This window comes from Mustela lutreola, chromosome 8 (genome assembly GCF_030435805.1).
Source record: "Mustela lutreola isolate mMusLut2 chromosome 8, mMusLut2.pri, whole genome shotgun sequence".
Classification (NCBI taxonomy): Eukaryota; Metazoa; Chordata; class Mammalia; order Carnivora; family Mustelidae; genus Mustela; species Mustela lutreola.
This window is the reverse complement of record NC_081297.1, coordinates 71,404,686-71,424,706: the sequence shown is the minus strand read 5'-3', so window position 1 is coordinate 71,424,706 and position 20,021 is coordinate 71,404,686. Positions and strand designations below refer to the sequence as shown.

At 37.8% G+C, this 20,021-nt stretch overlaps 1 protein-coding gene across 1 annotated transcript; it reads right to left on the bottom strand.

Annotated features, from left to right (window-relative positions):
- Window positions 1-203: 203 nt before the first annotated feature.
- LOC131837951 (large ribosomal subunit protein eL33-like) lies at window positions 204-533 on the bottom strand. The gene has a single exon (XM_059183607.1). It carries the CDS (start codon window positions 531-533, stop codon window positions 204-206), a length of 330 nt encoding a protein of 109 aa, XP_059039590.1.
- Between the last annotated feature and the right edge of the window lie 19,488 nt (window positions 534-20,021).

Genomic DNA, 20,021 nt, shown 5'->3' with positions numbered 1-20,021 from the left:
AACTAACTCTAGAAATCACTGGGTTATTATCTCAAAGAGGGAGGCTTTGTGTGCTAATGGAATAGAGACTCGTTAATTTGATACCATTCTGTACTCAACGTTTTTATTTACCAAGTAAAATTTTTCTTTTATAATAGAAATAGTTGTAGTTTTTTTAAATGAGAGAACAAATCTACACCCTTATTTAATTACTCTTCAGTAATTTAAATCCTTGAGGGATACAGCACCACACTGATTCTCTGGCCAATGTCTTTAGCAGGAAGGTCACTTTGGAATTTGACATGAGTCATGTTGCTGTTTCCATGAGCATGAGTTACTTTTCCCCAGATGACTCTGGTTTTGTTTGGTTTGCCACCAGGAGTCACTGTGTTGTTCTTTGCTTTGTAATAAGCATATCTCTTGCCTAGACAGAATTCAATCTCATTTCGCGCATAAACACCTTCAGTTTTAAGAAGAGCCATGTGTTCCCTCTGGTTCCAGAGACTCCACTCATAGCCAGCAAAAATGGCCTTGGACCACAACCTTTCAGACATAGTTTTTCTTTTAGGAGCTCTGTTCTTAGCAGCCTCCACAGGATCCAAGATGGCAGAATGAGAAAGACTTCTTTTATAATAAAAATAGTTTTATTTTAAGTGGATTTATTAGGCAGATACATATAATATCTAATGATAGCAATATTGATAGAAATTAACATTTTAAAAATTTCAAAAACTAAAGACACGAAAGTGAATACGGACATAATTTCTTTGGTTTTAAAGAGGAAATCTAAACCAAATTTTTAGTACTTTTCAGAAATGACAATGGTCTTATTGTGTAAAAAGCTGTACTGTGTAGTTATTGATTATAATGTGGTATAAATATCCATTCCATTAATTGGCATTTGGTTTGGTTTCAGCTTGGAGTTATGACATCTTATTTATTTGCCCACGTAACTATTGTTGACAGTGCTCTTCATCCCTTTGTTAGATGCATATTTCCATCTGGCATGATTTTCATTCTGCCCAAAGGACTTCCTTTAACATTTTTTTACAGAGGGGTCTGCTAGTCATCAGACCCCTGTTTACAACCTTTGGATGTCCTAAAGAGTCTTTATTTAACTTTCATTTTTGAAAGGTATTTTCATGAGGTATATAATGCTCGCTGTATACCTAGTTGACAGTTATTTGCTTTTAGTACTTTAAAGTACTTTAAAGTTTCTCAACTATCCTCTTATTTGCATTGTTTCCAGTGAGAAATCTTTTGGACTTCTTATTTAGGTTCATCTTCTGTAACATGCCTTTTTTCCTCTGAACACTTTTAAGGCATTCTGTCACTGGTTTTGAATAATTTAAAGATGATGTACCTTGGTATAGTGTTCTCTATGGATACTTCTGTATTTCTATAAATATTATTGAACCTGGCTAAAGAAATTGTGCTTGGATCTATGGATTTATAGTTTTCATCAAGTCTGGAAAATTCTTGGCTATTAGTTTTTCAGGGATTTTTTTGTCCCTTCATACTTATTCTTGAGGAATCTCATTATATACATATTTGGCTGCTTCAGAATTTCTCAGCATCCTTAATGCTCTATTCCTTTTTAAAAAAAATTCTGTTTTTTGTTTCATTTTGGATAGTGTCTGTTACAAATATGTTCATGTTCACTAACCCTGTCCTTTGCAATGTCCAGCCTTCTAGTCATCCCATCCAAAGTACTATTCATATCAGACAGTAGTTTTCATCTTAAGAAGTTTAATTTGTGCCTTTTTGAACACATGGAATCAAGTTATAATAGTTGTTATTGTTCTTGTCTGCTAACTCTGCATCTGTGTCAGTTACTGTTGATATCGATTAATTCTTTTTTTTTTTCTTCATTAGGGCTCATAAGTTCCTGCTTCTTTCCATGCTTGGTAATTTTTAATTGGATGGAAGATATTGTGAAATTTACATTGTTGGATGCTGGATATTCTCGTATTCCTATTTGGGTCTTTCAATCATTTTTTCTGTATCATGACCTAACTTTTTTTTTTAAGATTTTACTTATTTATTTGACAGACAGAGATCACAGTTAGGCAGAGAGGCAGGCAGAGAGAGAGGAAGGGAAGGAGGTTCGCTGCTGAGCAGAGAGTCTGATGTGGGACTCAATCCCAGGACCCTGGGATCATGACCTGAGCCAAAAGCAGAGGCTTTAATGCACTGAGCCACCCAGGTACCCCAGTGACCTAACTTTTTGAACATAATAACTTTTAAAATGTTTTCATGTGCTCATTCTAGCATGTGCATCAGTTCTCAGTCAGTTTTTTGATTGATTGATTGATTCCCCACCCCCCGCATTTATGGTTCATATATTACTGCTTGTTTGCATGCCTTGTAATCTCTGATTGGATGGCAAACATTATATATTTTGCTTTTTTGGATACTAGGTACTTTTGTATTCTTATAAACAGCCTTCAGCTTTGTTCTTGGGTGTAATTTGGTCACTAGTAATCAGTTAGTCCTTTTGGGTCTTGTTTTTAAGATTTGTTAGCTGAGACCGGAACAGTGTTTGATCTGGGGCTCATCATTCCCCACTGCTGATGCAAAGTCCTTTCTGAGAACTCAGTGCCTGGTGAAAAGAAGGTTTTTCCAGTCTGGCTAGTGGGAATGGGTGCTAATTATTGCTCTGTGTAAGTGCTGTGTAATCCTGATCCCTTAGTTGTTTTTGTCTTGCCCTCAAGTAATTTTTTCACATATTTATGCTCATTGGTGGACTGCTGATTAAGGGTTACTTCTGGGACCCTCTAGATTTCCTTCCTGTACAACTCTCTCCTCCATGGGCAATCTACGTTGTATTGTTCACTCAAATAGTCCATTGACCTCTGCCTATTTTCCCCCATTTTTAAAAAAAGATTTTATTTGTTTATTTGAGAGACAGAGATCACAAGTAGGCAGAGAGGCAGGCAGAGAGAGAGGGTGAGGCAGGCTCCCTGCTGAGCAGAGAGCCCAATACGGGGTTCAACCCCAGGACCCTGAGATCATGACCTAGGCTGAAGGCAGAGGCTTTAACCCACTGAACTACCCAGGTGCCCCATATTTCCCCCCCTCCTTTTTTTTTTTTTTTTTTTTTTTTTACCAATTTCTGGAAACTCCCTCAAGGATGTCAGTAAATTGGGGCAATCATAGTCCTTACTTCGTTTGTTTTCCAGCTCTGCTCTGATGTGCATGTCTTGACAACCATTGTTTCATAAAATTTTTCTTTTTCCTTCTGATTGTTTTAAGTAGCAGGATAAGTCCAATCCTTCTTACTTCATCTTGGTGAGAAGTGGAAGAAATTTGTGTTAAAGTGTTACTTTTAGAAAGAATGTTAAGAAAGATCTCCTTAAATAATAAATAGCAAGAGAGGTATGCAATCTAGCAACTGATACAAAATCATTCCAGAGTAGGTTTACTGCTGGCTGTTTACTTTTGTGAAGACACAGAGTTCATACCATTTTCCAGGTTTCAAAAAAATGATCTGTAATTACTATGGTTCTGACAGTAGAAGTTAGAGTAATATAAGGGATTATTATTTGAGCATATAAGTATAAAAACTGATATCACAACTTACTTTAAGGATCAAAATATCTAGATTGAAAAAAGAAGTCTGGTTATGCTCCAGGCATCTCATTCTAAACATCAATCTCTTTTAGAAATATTTCTTTTATAATTCCCTTTAACACATTGCCTTTGATTTATAATATCTGCTGATAACACTAGATATCCAACACATTTATTAGTTTGACATTGCTTTAGGATATTTTAGGAGCTTTTTAATATATATGAAGTAGAAAGAGATAATTTGCGGCACACCCTATTGCTTGTTATGTGTGTACACAGTGAATCCAGTTTTGATCTTTAATAATGGATTGTTTTCATTTAGTCACAAAATTTACACTTTTTAATGGGTTCTGTGCGAACTGTAGGATAAACTTGGAATGTGAGACATCACGTAAAGTGATAAATCATTCATCAATAATTGTAAGGAATTATAGTTTAAAATCACGTTGGTTTTAAATACTTCTGAGTTAAAATAGAAAGTGAAACAGACCCATAACTAGAACAAACTAACGGTTGCTGGAGAAGAGGAGGCTGGGGAGGAGGGCAAATTGGGTGAAGGGGAGTGGGAGACACAGGCTTTCAGTCGTGGAATGACTACTAAGTCATGGGGAGGAAAGGCACAGCATAGGGAATAAAGTCAATGGTAGTATCATAGCTTTACATGGTGACAGATGGTAGCTACACTTATGGTGAGCAGAGCGTAACATATAAACTTGTCAAATCACTGTGTTTTATGCCTGAAACTAACATAAAAGTGTGGGTCAATTGTACTTCCATAATAACTAACTCACTAACCAACTGCTTCGGGGTTAATACAGATAAAAAGTACTTAGAACAGCACATTAGTCTGTTTAGCCTAGAAAGCAACGAGTTCAGTACAGGTTAAAAATTAAATGATTTTCTTACTTTCTGAATTTTGGGGGGGGATGTGTGTGTCTGCGGGGTCACTGAGGTAGTTTCACTGGTTCTGTAAGTAACTGAATCTTTGCGCTGATGGTGCTGCATTCGTTTCCTGCCGCTCAGTGTCTGACTTCAGAGGGGAGCAGAGGCAGCCACAGGCCAGTGTGCCCATGTTTGAAGCTCCCTCGCTCTCTCTTGATCGTTTTTCATTTGAATTCCTGCCATGGTGGAGCTTCCACTCAGAAGGTCCCTGGGCAAGGAAGAATGAGAAGAGAGGGAGCTGGGGGTGGGGCGGTAGGGAGGGTGCATGAAGCCCCTGGAGTCCCGGCAGGAGAACACACCAGGTGGAGAACACACCTGGAATCAGGAGGAAAACTTCCGCAGAAGAGGCAGGGGAGCAGCCTAGAATCAAGACACATGCCCTTTTGTGTTAACTTTGCCAGAGACTTCTCTGGGGAAATGCTTTCCCTGGAAATACAGTTAGGAGTCAGAGAACCAACAGGAATTTAAAACTGGAGTGCACCTTGAAGTCTGTCAGATAAAAGCTATTTAAACGAGCGTAGACTTGGCTAAGAATTCTAGTGAGAAAATTAGTACAAAAAGCTAGCAACTCAAGAATAGCCCCACTGGCTGAGCTCGTACTAGATGAAAGTTGCTTCGCTGTAGTTATAAATGATAATTACAGCATAGTAGTTCTTTAAGTAAATCTCTTTGGTTATTTTTATTGTGGAACAGATCACACATGATCAGTAAGGCAGTCATTACTGACATGAATAACTTTCTGTTCCATTTTAGATACCGGTATTTTCCAAAAATAGGAATCCACACCGTAGCATTGTCAAAAAGTAATCCTTGAAAACGTATAACCATCATTTGATTTTTGGACAGCTGTAGGGCTATAGATTCTTCTGTATACTGACCTTAATTATCTCTCTGTTGTAGTCATCCACTGTAGTTCAGTTCTTTGGAGTGAAACAGAATAAGCCTTATCCATTGTAGGTATTTGAAGACAGTTTAGCAACCCCAGTTCTCCTTCAGGTTTTCATCACATGATATAGCCCTTTTCCCCTCCCAACCCCGATTATCTTGCTAGATACAGAACCAATTGCCGAGGTCTATCTTGTGAATAGAGATAAAAAAGAAATATAAAATGTGCTTGCTACCACTAAAGTACTTATGAAATATTGATCCCCCCCCCCAATGCTTGTCATGTATCTTTATGCCCAACCGGTATGACAGGTTAACAGCTATGAAAGAGAAATTTTAACAAAATCAATTGAAGGGTCCTGGTGGGTTAGAAGTGACAGTGGGTTTGGTTGGAGCATCTGTTGTCCAGACATTCACATCGCATTAGAAAAGGAAGGATGCCGATTAACTAGTTTATTCAAAAATTATTTTATGCAGCTATTCAGTCTTGCAATGTTTCTCAAAATGTGTTCTGGGGACCAATTTGCTGAGAAAAGTTTTTTTGTGGTTACATAAACTCTGCATACTATGTTGCTTCTTTGAGATTTTGTGCGATACATTTCACATAAGGCATTCTGATCAGTCCTGTAGCAAAAGAAACTCCTTTAAAACAGTTTTGATCAGCTTTTCCAAACTTAATTTTGCTATGGGAAACTTTATATGTAACATTCATTGACTTCTTCTGGAACATATTTTGGAAAACACTCTCTTAAAGCATTGAACCACAGAATTCACTGGACTTTTTATTCCAAACATTTCAGTATAAGTAGAACCATATTCATGAAAAATGGTTCTCCTAGGTAGACTGAGTGGCATCTGAACTTGACTTGTTTCTCCTGAAGATTTATCACAAAACCCTGAGGGGAGCTGAGTGAGGCATAAGGAATAGACAAAGTATACTGGCATGTGATTTTGAGAGAAATTCACAAAAAAGCTAGAAGGTGGAAATATTATAAACTGGAAGGAAACGAGAAATTTTTGTCTCTGTTCCATGGCTTCTTAAACTAGGACACTATTCATTAAACCATCATCCATCATGAATGTATTCAGATTAAGTCAGAGTATTTACAGATCACTAACTACAAGGTGATATAAATAGAGACAAAACCATTGTGCCAAAGAGCTTATAATTTAACCACAGAGAAAAGCTATATATCCACAAAATAATCAGATAATGATACAAGGCAGTATGTAATTAGCTGTTGAGTTGAGTGGCTCAGATTATAAATACTCTGGAGTGGAGAGAAGGAAGTTATCCCTGTGAATGGAGTTCGAAAAGGTTTTCTATTTTTAAGGGCTCCTCAAAAGGAGAGTTTAAGTTTATCTTAGTAACCATTGTTGTAAGAGAATAACTCTCTCGATGTTCATTATGTTCAACAGAACTATTTACTGCTGTATTCATACAAATTTCTCTTGGGCAGCCTTCAGTAGGAATGGAGAAAGGATATTTCCTAATATATTAATAAGATTACTGCGAGGAGAATACTTTTATGAAAAGACCATTGCTATTCTTCTTTGTTAGTAGAGGGGTTTACAAAACGTTCAGATCAACAACACATAAGTGTGCAATTCAGGGATCGCTTTGGCGCGAGATGATTTCAGAGAACAGTTGGGAAAAAACCAGAAGAGTTATGATAAGAAATAAATAAAAGATAAGATAAAATCTGACAAGGGCAATGTGATGCAAGCATCAGAAGGAAAAGAGTTAATAGGGAATGGGTATTGAAATAATAGGAGATAGAAAAAAAGGCATACAGGAAGCAGGTCCATGGCACAAGTGGATGGCTGAGATTAACATGTGGAGACCAGATAGCAAGGATGGGTCCAAAGAGAGGAATAGCCACCTGGGGATAAATACAGCAGCAGATAAGAAGTGGAAATACTGGATGGGAGGGGTGGGGGGCAGTTTACTTCCTATTTTGGAAAGACAGTGGGGAAGGAGCACTAGCCACTTAAAGCAGTTTAAAAATTAGATACTTCCCTCTTTCTCAAAAGGATTATGTAATTTGTAAATGCTAAAGCAGACCTTTAAAAACACTGGCATCACTCTCCATGTTATTTTTAAGCACCTTTTTCTTTCATTAAGCACAATTAAGCTATCAAGTCCTCTGTTTTCCCGGTGCAGAACACAGTTCCCACAGCCAGGAGCACAGTGTATCAGAAACATCATGAACAATTCTGAACTTGCACAAAATATAATTGGCCAATTTGGAGACATTGTTTTGCACAGTATGACGTGTCTCATACATTTTTCATATAGAGGCAATGCATTTTATGAGACACACAATAAGCATATGGAAATACATGCATTTTCAGGAGGCTGAGAGGAACAGAATGGGGGATGGGAGAGCGAGAACTGAGCTGAGCTGTGTGATGAGATTGGTGGGCTCTGAAACTTGACAAGCTTGGAAAAAACTATTCTAGGCAGGCTTTCCAAGGCACTTACAATGCTAATTATATCTGGTGCCCTCCATTTTTTCCCTTGCTATAATTTCTTTACTAGTTTTAATTAAGTGCTTTTAATGTCTATTAGCAAGGTGGAGGAACAAGGAGGGTGAGAATTTGCTTACCAGACAAGTTTTGCATTGTCCTCGCTCATTTCATGCCCTACCCAACCTGTGTCTTTGCTAATTTTTCATGTGATTACCTACATTTCTACTAACTGATGGGTTTTTATTCTCTTCTTTCACTAATTTTACAAATTAAGGTTCTACTTAAATGTTGTCAAGTTCAATCAGTATCCTCTTTTTAGGAGTATTAGAGTAAATGGGTAATAATCTTCTGTTGATTGACATGTGGTAATATTAAAAATTACGGATGCAGCTTGAAAGTGTCTTTGTAGAGAATATTGAGGAACCACTGAAATGTGGTGGAAAAAGCCTCCAGTGGAGAGTGAGCTCATATTTGCACAGACAGACTTGGGTCTGGGATGGAGAAGGAGCACACGGCTCCATTCACTCCTGCTCCTGCTGAGTCAGCACGTACTGACCGCAGTGTTTGGTACAAGGCACATTTATAATAACTTGCTTGAAAATTTAAAGCTGAACATTCGCATTCTAGCATTTAATTTGCACAGGCCAGTTGTATTTCAAAACAAGAATAAGTCCTTTTTATTCATTCACCTAATCACTCCATATATATTGGATACCTTTCTAGTATGTAAGGCACATGAGTTGAATGTAGAAATAGATGGAATGAGACCACCTCAGGAATCTTACATTTTGATGGCAAGAGAGAGTAAGTTTAGAAATAAGACCCATCTATAGGCACCCATTTTTAATTTTTCCATTAAGCCTGTATTATTTGCCTACTTGGTCAGGATCTGTAATAGGAGATAAAAATATGAAGATGAAGAGAACACATATTTGTTCCCAAATGATTTGGTAACTGGGACAGTGGCACAGACTTGTAAATAAGCAATTATAGCAATGGAACAACTGTTATTATATAATTATGTACAAGTTGTTCTCAGCACCCTGAGAAAGAAGTATTGAATTCTGCAAGGAGTCAAGCGTAGTGTTCTGGAAGGAAATGGAAACCATCTTGGTGTGGTTTGAGTCTCTGGTCCAGTTACATCTCACTTTCTTGTTCTAGATTATGTGAACAAACCAATAATCCCCTTTCCTTTTATTGCTTAAGCAAGTTTGAGTTTGATTTCTGTCCCTTACAGTTTAAATAATTCTGTAAACCTCAAAGCCAAGTGGAGCCTCACACATATTGTTGCAAAAGTGTTAAGAGAGTTACTAAGGAGCTATCAGAGTTAGATACTTGTTTTGTCTTTTAACTAGTAAGGTTACTTCATGTACATTTAAATTATCTTCTTGCGCATTTTACAATTATCTTCCATATTTTTGTTTTGGAATTTATTACTACTATCTTATTTTGTGTTTTCTATTTACCATTTCTTTTTAAAAATTCTTTCTGCTTTTTCCTGGATTAATAACATTTCCATTATTTCTTGTCTTCTTTTACTTACTTGAAAGTTAAACAATTTATTTCTGTTCTCTTTGTAGTAACATCAAGGGCTAAATAAAAAATTAAACAGTGTATCTATCCTCCTTCTGCCCAATACAGGTTCTTTAATGCCATAATGTTAATCACCTTTCTCTTCTATATCCAAAATCTTTATTTGGCATTGTCCTCTCCTGCCATTGTTACTATTGTTGTATATACAACCTATACTTGTGTGGGTTTACTAAAAAATTATAACTTTATTGCTTGCTAATTTATCTTTAACCCATTATTTTCTTTTGGCTTTCTTTCTTCTTTTTGAAGTTACCAGCTATTTCAGCTGTCTGGAATAGTAAAATCTTTCAGTCTTTTGGAGAATCTTTATCAGGATCTCAGATTTGAAGGATAGTCTGGTTTATGCAGGATTTGATCAAGACAGTTTGCACCACCTGGACTCATTTTCCACTCCTGTATATCCTTCTCAATGACCAAGAGACTGAGCTATATGGACTGAATAGATGTCTCTTTGGCTTACAAATTAGAGAAAATCATGGGAGACTGGCAGGAGAAAGACTGTAAGGAGGTGAGGAAGATGGGGTAACTTATTTCCTCTGCTCCTCTCTGATGCGTCACTATAAGCTGACTGCTTCCCTTGACCAAAGGCCAAAGCTATCATTAAGTGGCCTTCCCCACCAACTTTCTGCTAGTTCCAGTCATTGCTTATTTCTTCAGGTTTAGGAGTTGTATCATTTCTAGAAGTTAGTAAGTCTGTTGTATTACAGCGTCCCTTGATGTTTTCTTCTAAACCCTACTCTTATTAATACTTTGTATCTCGTTTTTTCATTGAGTTCTCCTCAATTACTGAGTTGAGTGTAACATCTTTTTCCTCCCCGTTATAACAAGTTATTTTCCCTCTACATTAACAAAACCCTTTTTCCATTTTCTTCCAGCTTTTATTATGATTGGTGGGAGGTATGTTATCAGACTAACTCTTGTTCCTTTTTAAGTTATCTGTCTCTTTTCTGTGGTTGCTACTAAGATTTTTATTGCATCGTTGGTGTTTTGTAGTCTCATCATGAATGAAGGAGATAGTTTTTACTTAGCCCATTGGTATGCTTCTTAAATTTGAGAATTGATGTCTTTTGTCAGTTCTAAAAGTTTCTTAGTGATTATCTCTTCAAATATTCCCTCTCTTTCTGCTTATTCTCTCCTCTTGTAATTCCTATTAGATATATGCCGGACCTTCTATTCTGTTCTCCAGCTAGATAAGACTTCAGCCTTTCTTTTCCACTTGCCATCTCTTCATTTCTCTGTGCTCCTTTATGCATAATTTTCTCAGGGCCAAGTTCTAGTTCACTATTTCTTCAACTATGTTTAATATACTCTTCCCCAGTTCATTGAGTTCTTACTTTCAATTAATACTTTCATCTTATGAAGCTGTAATTGTTCTTTTTCAATTATTTTCAATTATTTTTGTATTGCCCTTACTTATTTTTTCCCTTTTTCTTTCTCTTTTAATAGTTTTAAGGAGGTAGTTATATCGTCACTTCCAGCTTACTTTATCCTATATTCTTGATAGTATCTATCTCTTTGTTAACATTTTCTGATTTGTTCAGCAAACCATCTCCTCTTGTTTTTGAACTCATTTTTATCATCTATTTATTTATGAGGGTATCATGTGCATGCTTTGAATGGTAGAAGGTTACTCTAGAGTCGTTTTGCCTTTGCTTCTCTGAGGTGCTCCAAGGGTTGTATTGATCCAGAAGCAATCTTCATATTAAAATATTGTCATTTTGCAGATTCTCTCAGGATTTTGGTAATACAAGACTATATTCACAGTGTGGGTTAAAGGCCTGAAACTTCAGTTTCCCATAGGAGACTTTATCTCCATAAAACCTTGAGCAGATAAAATCTTTCTTGACAATCTCCCAAAGCTGATGACAGTCTTTCTTTTCCTGAGTCCCAGTTAGAAGATTTCATTGCCAGATCCTCACCTCGCATGGCCTCAAGGCTATATTTCCTATCACTGCTTGGATATTTGCTGTATGGCCAAATAGAACCGATATCCCCCAGGGCGTACTATCGTTTTAGGACATGAGGTTAATGTGCTGGCTTTGGATCCTGATTTGTTTCTGGTAGATTCTCCTTTTTATCTTTTGAGTTCAGCTCTGTAATAACAAAATAAAATATTTTGTTGTATTTTATTTTTTATTTCTAAATGTTTGCAAAGCAAAGGATGTTCTCGCTTCTGTCCTCTGTTTGAAGTTCCTCCCATGAAAGAGTGGAAAGATGAAAATGCCAGAGAGGCAGACACAGGAATTTAAGAGAAAGGAAAATTAGTCAGCAACCATGTACCACAAATCACCACTGGAACAATGAAAACTCATGAGATCAGAAGGTTGTCTCAGACAAAAGTTGCTGCAAGGCCAAGGGTAGACCTTAGGGAACAAAAGGGAACTAGATCCTGTGTCTCCCTTCTCCCCAGTTCACAAGGCTGTTTTATCATAAATTCCTTGCTTATTGTAAGTAGGAAGGATGCTCAGCTTTCTTCATGCACCTTGAAACCAGTTGTGGTATAAGTGAGATGACTTAGTGCATCCAGTCCCTGTGGAGGTCCAGCCAAATTCAATGGGTGAAGATGCTTTGGGAGAGCATGCCAGCTCAGCTCCCATATAATAGCATTTTTCACTAGTTTTATCTCCTATCAGAGGCATGTGGGAGGTTATATTAGTGTTCCATCATGAAGCATGAAGAACTTAAACTGCCACAAAATAAGACTGCCTAACATTAGAAATGCTAATTTTGTAATTGGGTCATTTTAATCTTACTCACTGATGTTAGACTCCAGCTATTGGTGGAGAGGCTTCTGAGCACGTAGGTTAAAATACACACACACACACACACACACACACACACACACACAACTCTACTGAGGTCATCCCCCACCCCGATGCCTGCTATGCTGGAGAATCTGTGGAAACCTCCAATGCAACAGCGGTGCCCTTCCCGTTTCCATTTGGACCCCAGGCAACAGTAAGACCTAGTTAATCAACTATTCAATTGTGGGGACTTTGCCATTCCTCTACTCAGCAAAAGACAATTTCCTCTGTGTTGCAACTCTATATTTGGCGAGAGGATAGGAGGGTTGGCACGACCAGAGCTGGCTACTAAAAGCAGGCACAGTGAAACCCCACAATGGTTTGCCTCTTTTTCAGTTTGGCACAGCATGTTAGCGGCTGGAATAGAGAAACGTTTGTAATAAATTGCATTTGGGAGAAGGGTGATGGTGCTTCTGTAGAAGTCCTGTGTTTCTTTTCCCTCTTTTGGTGGAATAGTCATGAGCCTCACTTTTGTTTTTCATATTTTAAATTCAGCCTGTACTGAACTTGCCACAGAAATAGATCTGCACTGACACTCCCACACTCAAGCTGCTGGTGCTGCAGACACAGGTTTTGACATTGCTTGAGCCAACCCAGAAACTAGAAAGTTGAAGCAGAATTAAAGAGGTTCGCTTCATGAATAGACACAGTTCCTGGTTGGAAAACCTGGATCATATTTTATTTCTGTCTCTGACACTCTTATAAACCTTGAACATCAACACTATGCTTGTCACAGAACGATTGCCCACATTTACAAGGTCTTGCTAAAACAGGAATTGCTTTATGACACAGGCATACTTTTTTTTTTTTTTTTTTTCTCGAAGGCTACAGTGGGAATTGTCCTCACTTAGACAACCTCTGCTGTGGATGCCTGATCTCTGGAAGTCAGATTGATGGAACCATTGGGTTAGGGCCAGCCATCTGAGTGGGAGGTCAGTATCAGGGAGGCCTTGAGGGAGGCAACAGGAGTTGCTGGCAGGTGAGTAGGACCAAACATCAAAGGTGGATTTCTGAAAAGGCAGCCCAAGTTGTCAGGGAAACTTGTCAGGGGTGGGGTGAGGGGGTCTAATTGTAGGGCTGAAAACCGGAACAGCCCTTAAGCTCTTGGAAGAATGCTAGGTTGGAGTGGAAGGAACGAGAGACCCTGGAGACTAGTGATATCAGTTAGCATGTACTGAGCAAACAAGCCAGGCACTTGGCTAACGATGTTCTGTACACCAGTCACAGTCCATATCACAGTGCATTTCATCTGCTTATTCACTTCTGTATCTCACCCACTGGATTGTGAGTATCTTGAGCAAAGAACAAAGAGCCCATGACTTGATCACTTAACAGGGAGCCTGGCATCCAGAAAGCACTTGGTAAATACTTGTTAATTGATCAAGGGAGAGAACTTGATCTTTCAACAACCCTACAAGCTATTACTAACCCCATGTTTCAGTCGACAGAACCAAGTGTCAGAGATTAAGAGACTTGCCCAAGGTCACATACACAGGTAACTGCAAAGTCAAGTTTTGAATGTAACTTACATTCAATCATACTGTTCAGGGGACCAAATCAGAACTTAGGAATGAAGGGACAAGAGAGGTCCCAGATTCTGAAAATGGAATTTAGTGTGGGGAGTTTTTCATACTGGAATTCTATAGGTGATGAAAGCAGAACCAACATGAGGACTGATCTGCTATAAAATCCTTGAACTACTGGTATTAAGCGAACCATCCTCCCTATGCCCTATCCTCATGTCCTGCCCCTTCTTGCTCATGTGATAGGGATAAGGCCACCAGACAAAATTTAAGACACTTAGTTAAATTTGAATTTCAGATAAATATAAATTATTTTTTAGTATAAGTATACCACAGAGATTGCATGGGCATACATATATTTAAAAAAGTATTCATTATTTATCTAAAATTCAAATATAACTGGTATCCCATTATCTTTTTTTTTTTTTTTTTTTTTTTTCCTGAAAGAGACACTTGGGTTGCTTCCTTCGTAGGGATCTGTGGGTATAAACAGAACATTTTGTTCTGTCTGGTTCACCCAGCCTGTTCAGTATGCCAATACTGAACTAATAACAACCAACACACTCTACCTAATAACAACCAATACACTCTAGTCACAGTAATGATAGGGTGATTCTACAATTTGTTATCTAAACTGGGATTCTTGGATGCCTAAAAGGAGATGCTATTCATAATGCCACTAGGATAAATTATATAAACTTGAATGTATGAACAACATAATTTTTGTGAATAGTAAGTATCCTCTAGAATCTCCTGATAATCCCCAAATGCCACTTTTTGGTCACAGTGACTGTAGTACCCAATCAGTTGCAATGCGCCACTGTACTGCTTTCTCTTAAAGTGGTTTATCAGGACAGATTCTATGAGATTGTCTTCACACATCTGAGTCACATAATATTTTGCTGAGAATATTTCTGTCTTCATAACCTGATTGGGCTATCTTAGAAATGATGGCCCATGGGGCACCTGGGTGGCTCAGTCAGTTAGGCATCTAACTCTTGATTTCAGTTCAGGTTTTGACACTGAGCCCTGCCTTGGGCTCTGTGCTCAGCACGGAGTATACTTGTCTCCCTCCCCCTTAAGCCCTCCCCCCATGAGTGAAAGAAATGATGGTCCTTGCCATTTACCTAGCATCTGGTACATTTCCTGATGTTTAGAAAATGTACTTGTATCAACTGCAGTAGGCTGTTACATTGTAGTAATAGACTACCCTCAAACTTAGGTCGCTTGTAAGAGAAACAATTACTTTCTTGTTCACACCAGGCATGAACTGTTGGTCAGCTTGTGCTCAGTTGCACATTTTACTTAATCTGGAACCCAAACTGATGAGCAGTTTTTATCTGGGATGTTGCAGGTCTCATGGCAGAGGGAAGGGAGACAATATGGGGTCACAGACTTAACTCAGAGGAGAGTAACTTCCTCTTGTATTTCATTGCCAAAGCAAACCATACAGCCAAGTCTGCTCCAGTGGGGAAGGGAAGTATGATTCTCTCATAGGGAGAAATAGCATGTGTTTGGAACACTCGTACAAAATCTACCACAGTCCCTGGTAAATGTGAATGGAACTGAACTTAGCATTATTATTGAAGTCTATATAGCCTAGACTTTCTTGACACAAAGGTAGAGTGAAATGGGATGCGGTGGGCATGGGGAGGGGAAAGAGCGCATTCTTGTGTGTGATGCTGGGGGAGCCCAGGGTGTATGCTCGTCTTTCTGCCTTCCGATCAGGCACATTTGCACCTGGGACAGATGAGAGAAAGTTCTAGTCTTTCCCTCCCCGTCTATAAGGATTATCCTTCTCCTTCCACAGGTTCATGACTGGGAAGAGAATCTAGCTATCCTAGCAGGAATAATGAATAACAGCTCTCTGATTCCAAACCATTCTAGCTTTGGGGCTATAATAGGAATTGCTCTAATTAATGGACACCTACTGAGTACCAGGTGCCAGGCCCTCAATAATATAAAGGTTTTTGCCTTCAGGCAGCCGGCACTTTAGTGGAGGACTAAGATACAAGCAGCTAATTCTAGATGAGGTAGAATGTGTCAAGCCCATCCTGCTTGGAGTTCCTGTATTATAGCCCACTTGACTTTCTCTGATTTTCCATGTCCTGGCCAGATTCAGTTCAACCAGACGTGCCAGCTGTAGTTGGAGTCCCCTGGTTATTTTAGTAAATTCTGCTTCTCCTGGAAGCCTTTCTCAACTCGAGCAGGGAAGACTTAGTTCCAACAAGACTCAGTCTGACCTCATTGTTCCCTCTACTATGCTGTCTGCTCAGAATGAAATTATAAAGATAGCTGATTGAATTATATATCTGGTATTTGGGTGTCTCATAGCCCTGTGATCCAGGGCTTGTATTTCTCCTGAAATACAAGTATACAAATAACAATGATATTTTTCTTAGTGATCTTACTTGGGAATGGGGGAGGAAATCTGGTCTCAGTTTAGGGCAGACCATTTCTATCCAGAGGAGCCAAACAGACAGGAGAGGCATGAGCAGGGAGTCCTTAGAATCTGCTGGCAGACTACAGACATTATGAGCCATGGCAGTTCCTTTTCTAAGGCCATCCTGAAGACCATAGCACTATCACAGAAAGTCTCTTAGGTCCTAGGTGAGCCATTTTTTTGCCAGCCATGTTTCACTAAGTGGTTTTGGGAAATTTAAGAATTATCTAAGGTATTGAGACACATCTCTTAAAATGATTAAGGTTCAGCTCTCCTTCTAAGCACACTTCTCAGCAGATTCCAGAACTGTGATCTATTACTTTTCTGATTCCATGTTGACATCTCAGACTTCTGTTTTACATGAATAACTGAAGTTCAGGGAGATTCAAGAATCTGCCTAAAGTCACACACTAGATTGACTAAAACATTCTACAACCCTAAAAGGCTGACACTATGTAGCAACTGGAACCTGTTAGGATAGTTAGGACAGTTGATGGTGAGAAGGATGGCACAGGTTTTCCCGAGTTCTGTGAAGACGTCTCTTTTTAGATTTTTCAGTTTGTAAGTGTCATGTAAATAAGGTAACTCTGGGGAGCATGGACTGCTGGTTTCACAATAGTCCTGGTTCTTTAAAAGTCAGATTTCTGAATCACAGTGAATAACTCTTCACATAAACAAAACTTGAATCTGGAGGATGGAATAATAGGGGCAAACACAGTGACATCACAGGTCTCTTCTATAAAAAGTTGGAGAGGCCCAGAAGGGAAGTGTCTCCAGGAATTAAGGCAAAGTTGAATGTTGAGCATCACCCAGTTGTGACGATAGTGAAAGAACAATCAGATTTAGTGTACCTGACAAAATTAAAATATTGCCTTTAATAAGCAGCAAAGTGCTAATGATGTGAAATTGAACTACTTAACAGTTAAAACGAAACTTGATTATAAATTCCACTTTGCTGGCTCCATGGAGATCATTACTTACACTGCTTGGATTCTTTTTGGACCCTTTTACTCTTTCTTTAGGAATCAAAATACTGCACATTTTTCAGGACAGACTCTTAATCCTGAATTTTTTGATCCCTCTGGTTGTAAATAACTTTTCTGTCCTTGGCACTGTAACAGCAATTTGAATAAGTGTCCTTTAGAGCCCTCGTCATCCTCTAGCCACGCACATGTAATAATTACCTTCACATTTAATTTCCTCCGCTGTGTAATAAGCCACCTGAAGACAGGGATCATGTCTTTTCTCTTTTGTGTTCTCTCAAGGTCTAGCACTGTGCCAAATACATATTCTACATTCTCCAAATGTTTGTGCAATTAAATGAAACTGAATTACATTAGCATTGATAGAGCCATGGTTGAGACCAAGCCTGAAAAACACTGTCTATTGACATAAAAGAAACCAAAGAAATGTTGAGAATTTTAAACATCAGAGTTAAGATAGGGGAACATGTACTTTCTAAACTTGGAAATATTTTTCTTTTTTGTTCATTGTGTATCTTGTAGGACATCAAAAATGAGTTAAGTATATTATGTTTTGTGCTTTTAAGAAAATATATTTGCTTATAAAAATAGTAGAAAGGCAATAAAATATTATTTTCCCCCTTTTCTATGCTTATATAATCGTGGATAATACAAAGGGCACATTAATGACGTACATTAGAAAGTTGGCTTTTTAAAAGATCGATATAGGAATTTTTTAAAAATTCAAATTCCACTTGCAATCTTGATAACATTTATTCCTCATCCCTTTTTAACGCTCTTTCTTTAGTGGTGAAATAGGGGGCCAGACCGTGTAGAAACACTGGAATATTTTATGAGTGGACAAGCCTGGGGCCAGCTCATCCTGGGGTGAAGAAAAGAGAAAAGGGACAGAGACCAGCCTGTGACACACTATCAGCCTGTGGGTCTTGGGTCAATGCCTGGTGATGTAGTGCATAGTCTCCACAGCAGATTCCATGAGTAGATGCATTACTCTAAGTCTAGGGTGACATTTTGTTTAGATTGTGTACACTTCGCTTGTTTAAATAAAGAAAGATTTTATAGAATTTGCAATTTACTGATACTCCAGGTAGTACATATATGTGTTATAAAGGACCAATAAACAAGGGGGAGTGGATAAAGAAAATAATATTTGCTGAGTATCTCCCATGTAGTAGGTAATGTGCCTTTAAATAATAATATAATATTAATATATTATATATTATATATAATTAATATATAATATAATATTATTATATATAAAATATACAAAGTTAATAATAAATAAATATAAAATAATATAAAATATATAATATAAAGATATTTTATACAAATATAAAATATATAATATAAAATATTTTATATAAAAATCTAAAATAAAATATAAAATAAATATAAATATAAAATAAAATAAATATATATAATTATGTTTATATATATAAATATAAATAAATATAAATATAAATATAAATATAAAATAATAAAAATGAGAGTAAAAATGCTAAGTTATTTTTTAATAAATGCTTACTCTGTCTACATACTGGACCACTTAATCCTTTCATCAGATCTTACAATGCATTCTGTCCATTTTATAGATGAGTAAAGCCGCTCAGTGATTTTAAGTAACCTGTTTAAGGTCACTGAGCCATGTGCCGATCATGCCAGTGCCAGAATTTGATCTGATTTAGCTAGGGATGGTTTGATTGCAAGATTAGACTTCATCTCAGTGTAGTTGAAGGAGAAAAATAGGGTGCTTTTTTTTAAAATAAAATTTTTATTTTAGGTTATTGCTAATGTACTAAGTGTAGTTTGTTTGTTACAATTAACAAATCAATGTTGACATATTGTTATTAACGGAACTCCATGGTTTATTCAGACTTCCTTAGTTTTTACTTAATATCCTTTTTCTGTTTGAGGATTCCACCCAGGATACCACATTACATTTACTCATCATGTCTGTTTGGATGCATCTGAGTTGTGATAGTTCTATAAACTCCTTGTTTTTCATGACCATGGCAGGTTTGAGGAGTTCTGGTCAGGTATTTTGCAGACTGTCCCTCAGCTGAGGTTTGTCGTGTTTTCCTCATACTCTGGGGTTATACGTTTTGGGAGAAAGACCACAAACATAAAGTACCACTGTCATCACATCATAGTGAAGTTATATGCTGTCAGTATGACTTATTGTTGACAGTGACCTTGATCGCCTGGCAGAGGTAATTTTGTCAGGTTTCTCCACTTTAAAGATACTCAAAAAAAGTTTTTTGTTGCTGAAATAATACTGAGATATCTCACAGAAATGAGTTATAGGTTGTTACAAACAAATTGAAGCTTACCAGGAAGCAGCTATCTCTAATTTTCTCTCTTTGGGTCTGTAGGGTCTCTCATTTCCTTCACTTTGGGTGTTTTCTCCATTATCTCTCCTTACTTTTTTACTAACTGATGATAGATTCCTGGCTCTCGGTAACTCTGTTTCCTGATATTTCTATTCTCTTCTCTCTCTGCTTTTTGACTTGGCTCCCAGCAACCTGCTCCACATCCCTCTCACCTTTTCCTAGTCTTGGACCTGCTTTGCACGGGTCTCACTTTCTTCTGGTTTCTTTTCCCCATTGCAGGTGCCTCTTGATCCCAACTAGTGCTGGTCACTGCCCCCAGGCACTTGTCTGTGAACTATTTTGGGCATTAAAACAACCCTATGAAGTAGGTAATATATCTCCATTTTTTAGATGATGAAATTGGGGTCCAGAGAAGGTTAAGAAACTTCCCTGAGTTTCCATAAGTGTTAGATTTGTCCTTGATGTCTAAGTCAAAAGTCTAAAGGCAGACCATC

Coding starts and splice junctions, on each gene's coding strand:
- LOC131837951 (XM_059183607.1), bottom strand. CDS start 533: ATGTCTGAAAGGTTGTGGTCCAAGGCCATTTTTGCTGGCTATGAGTGG.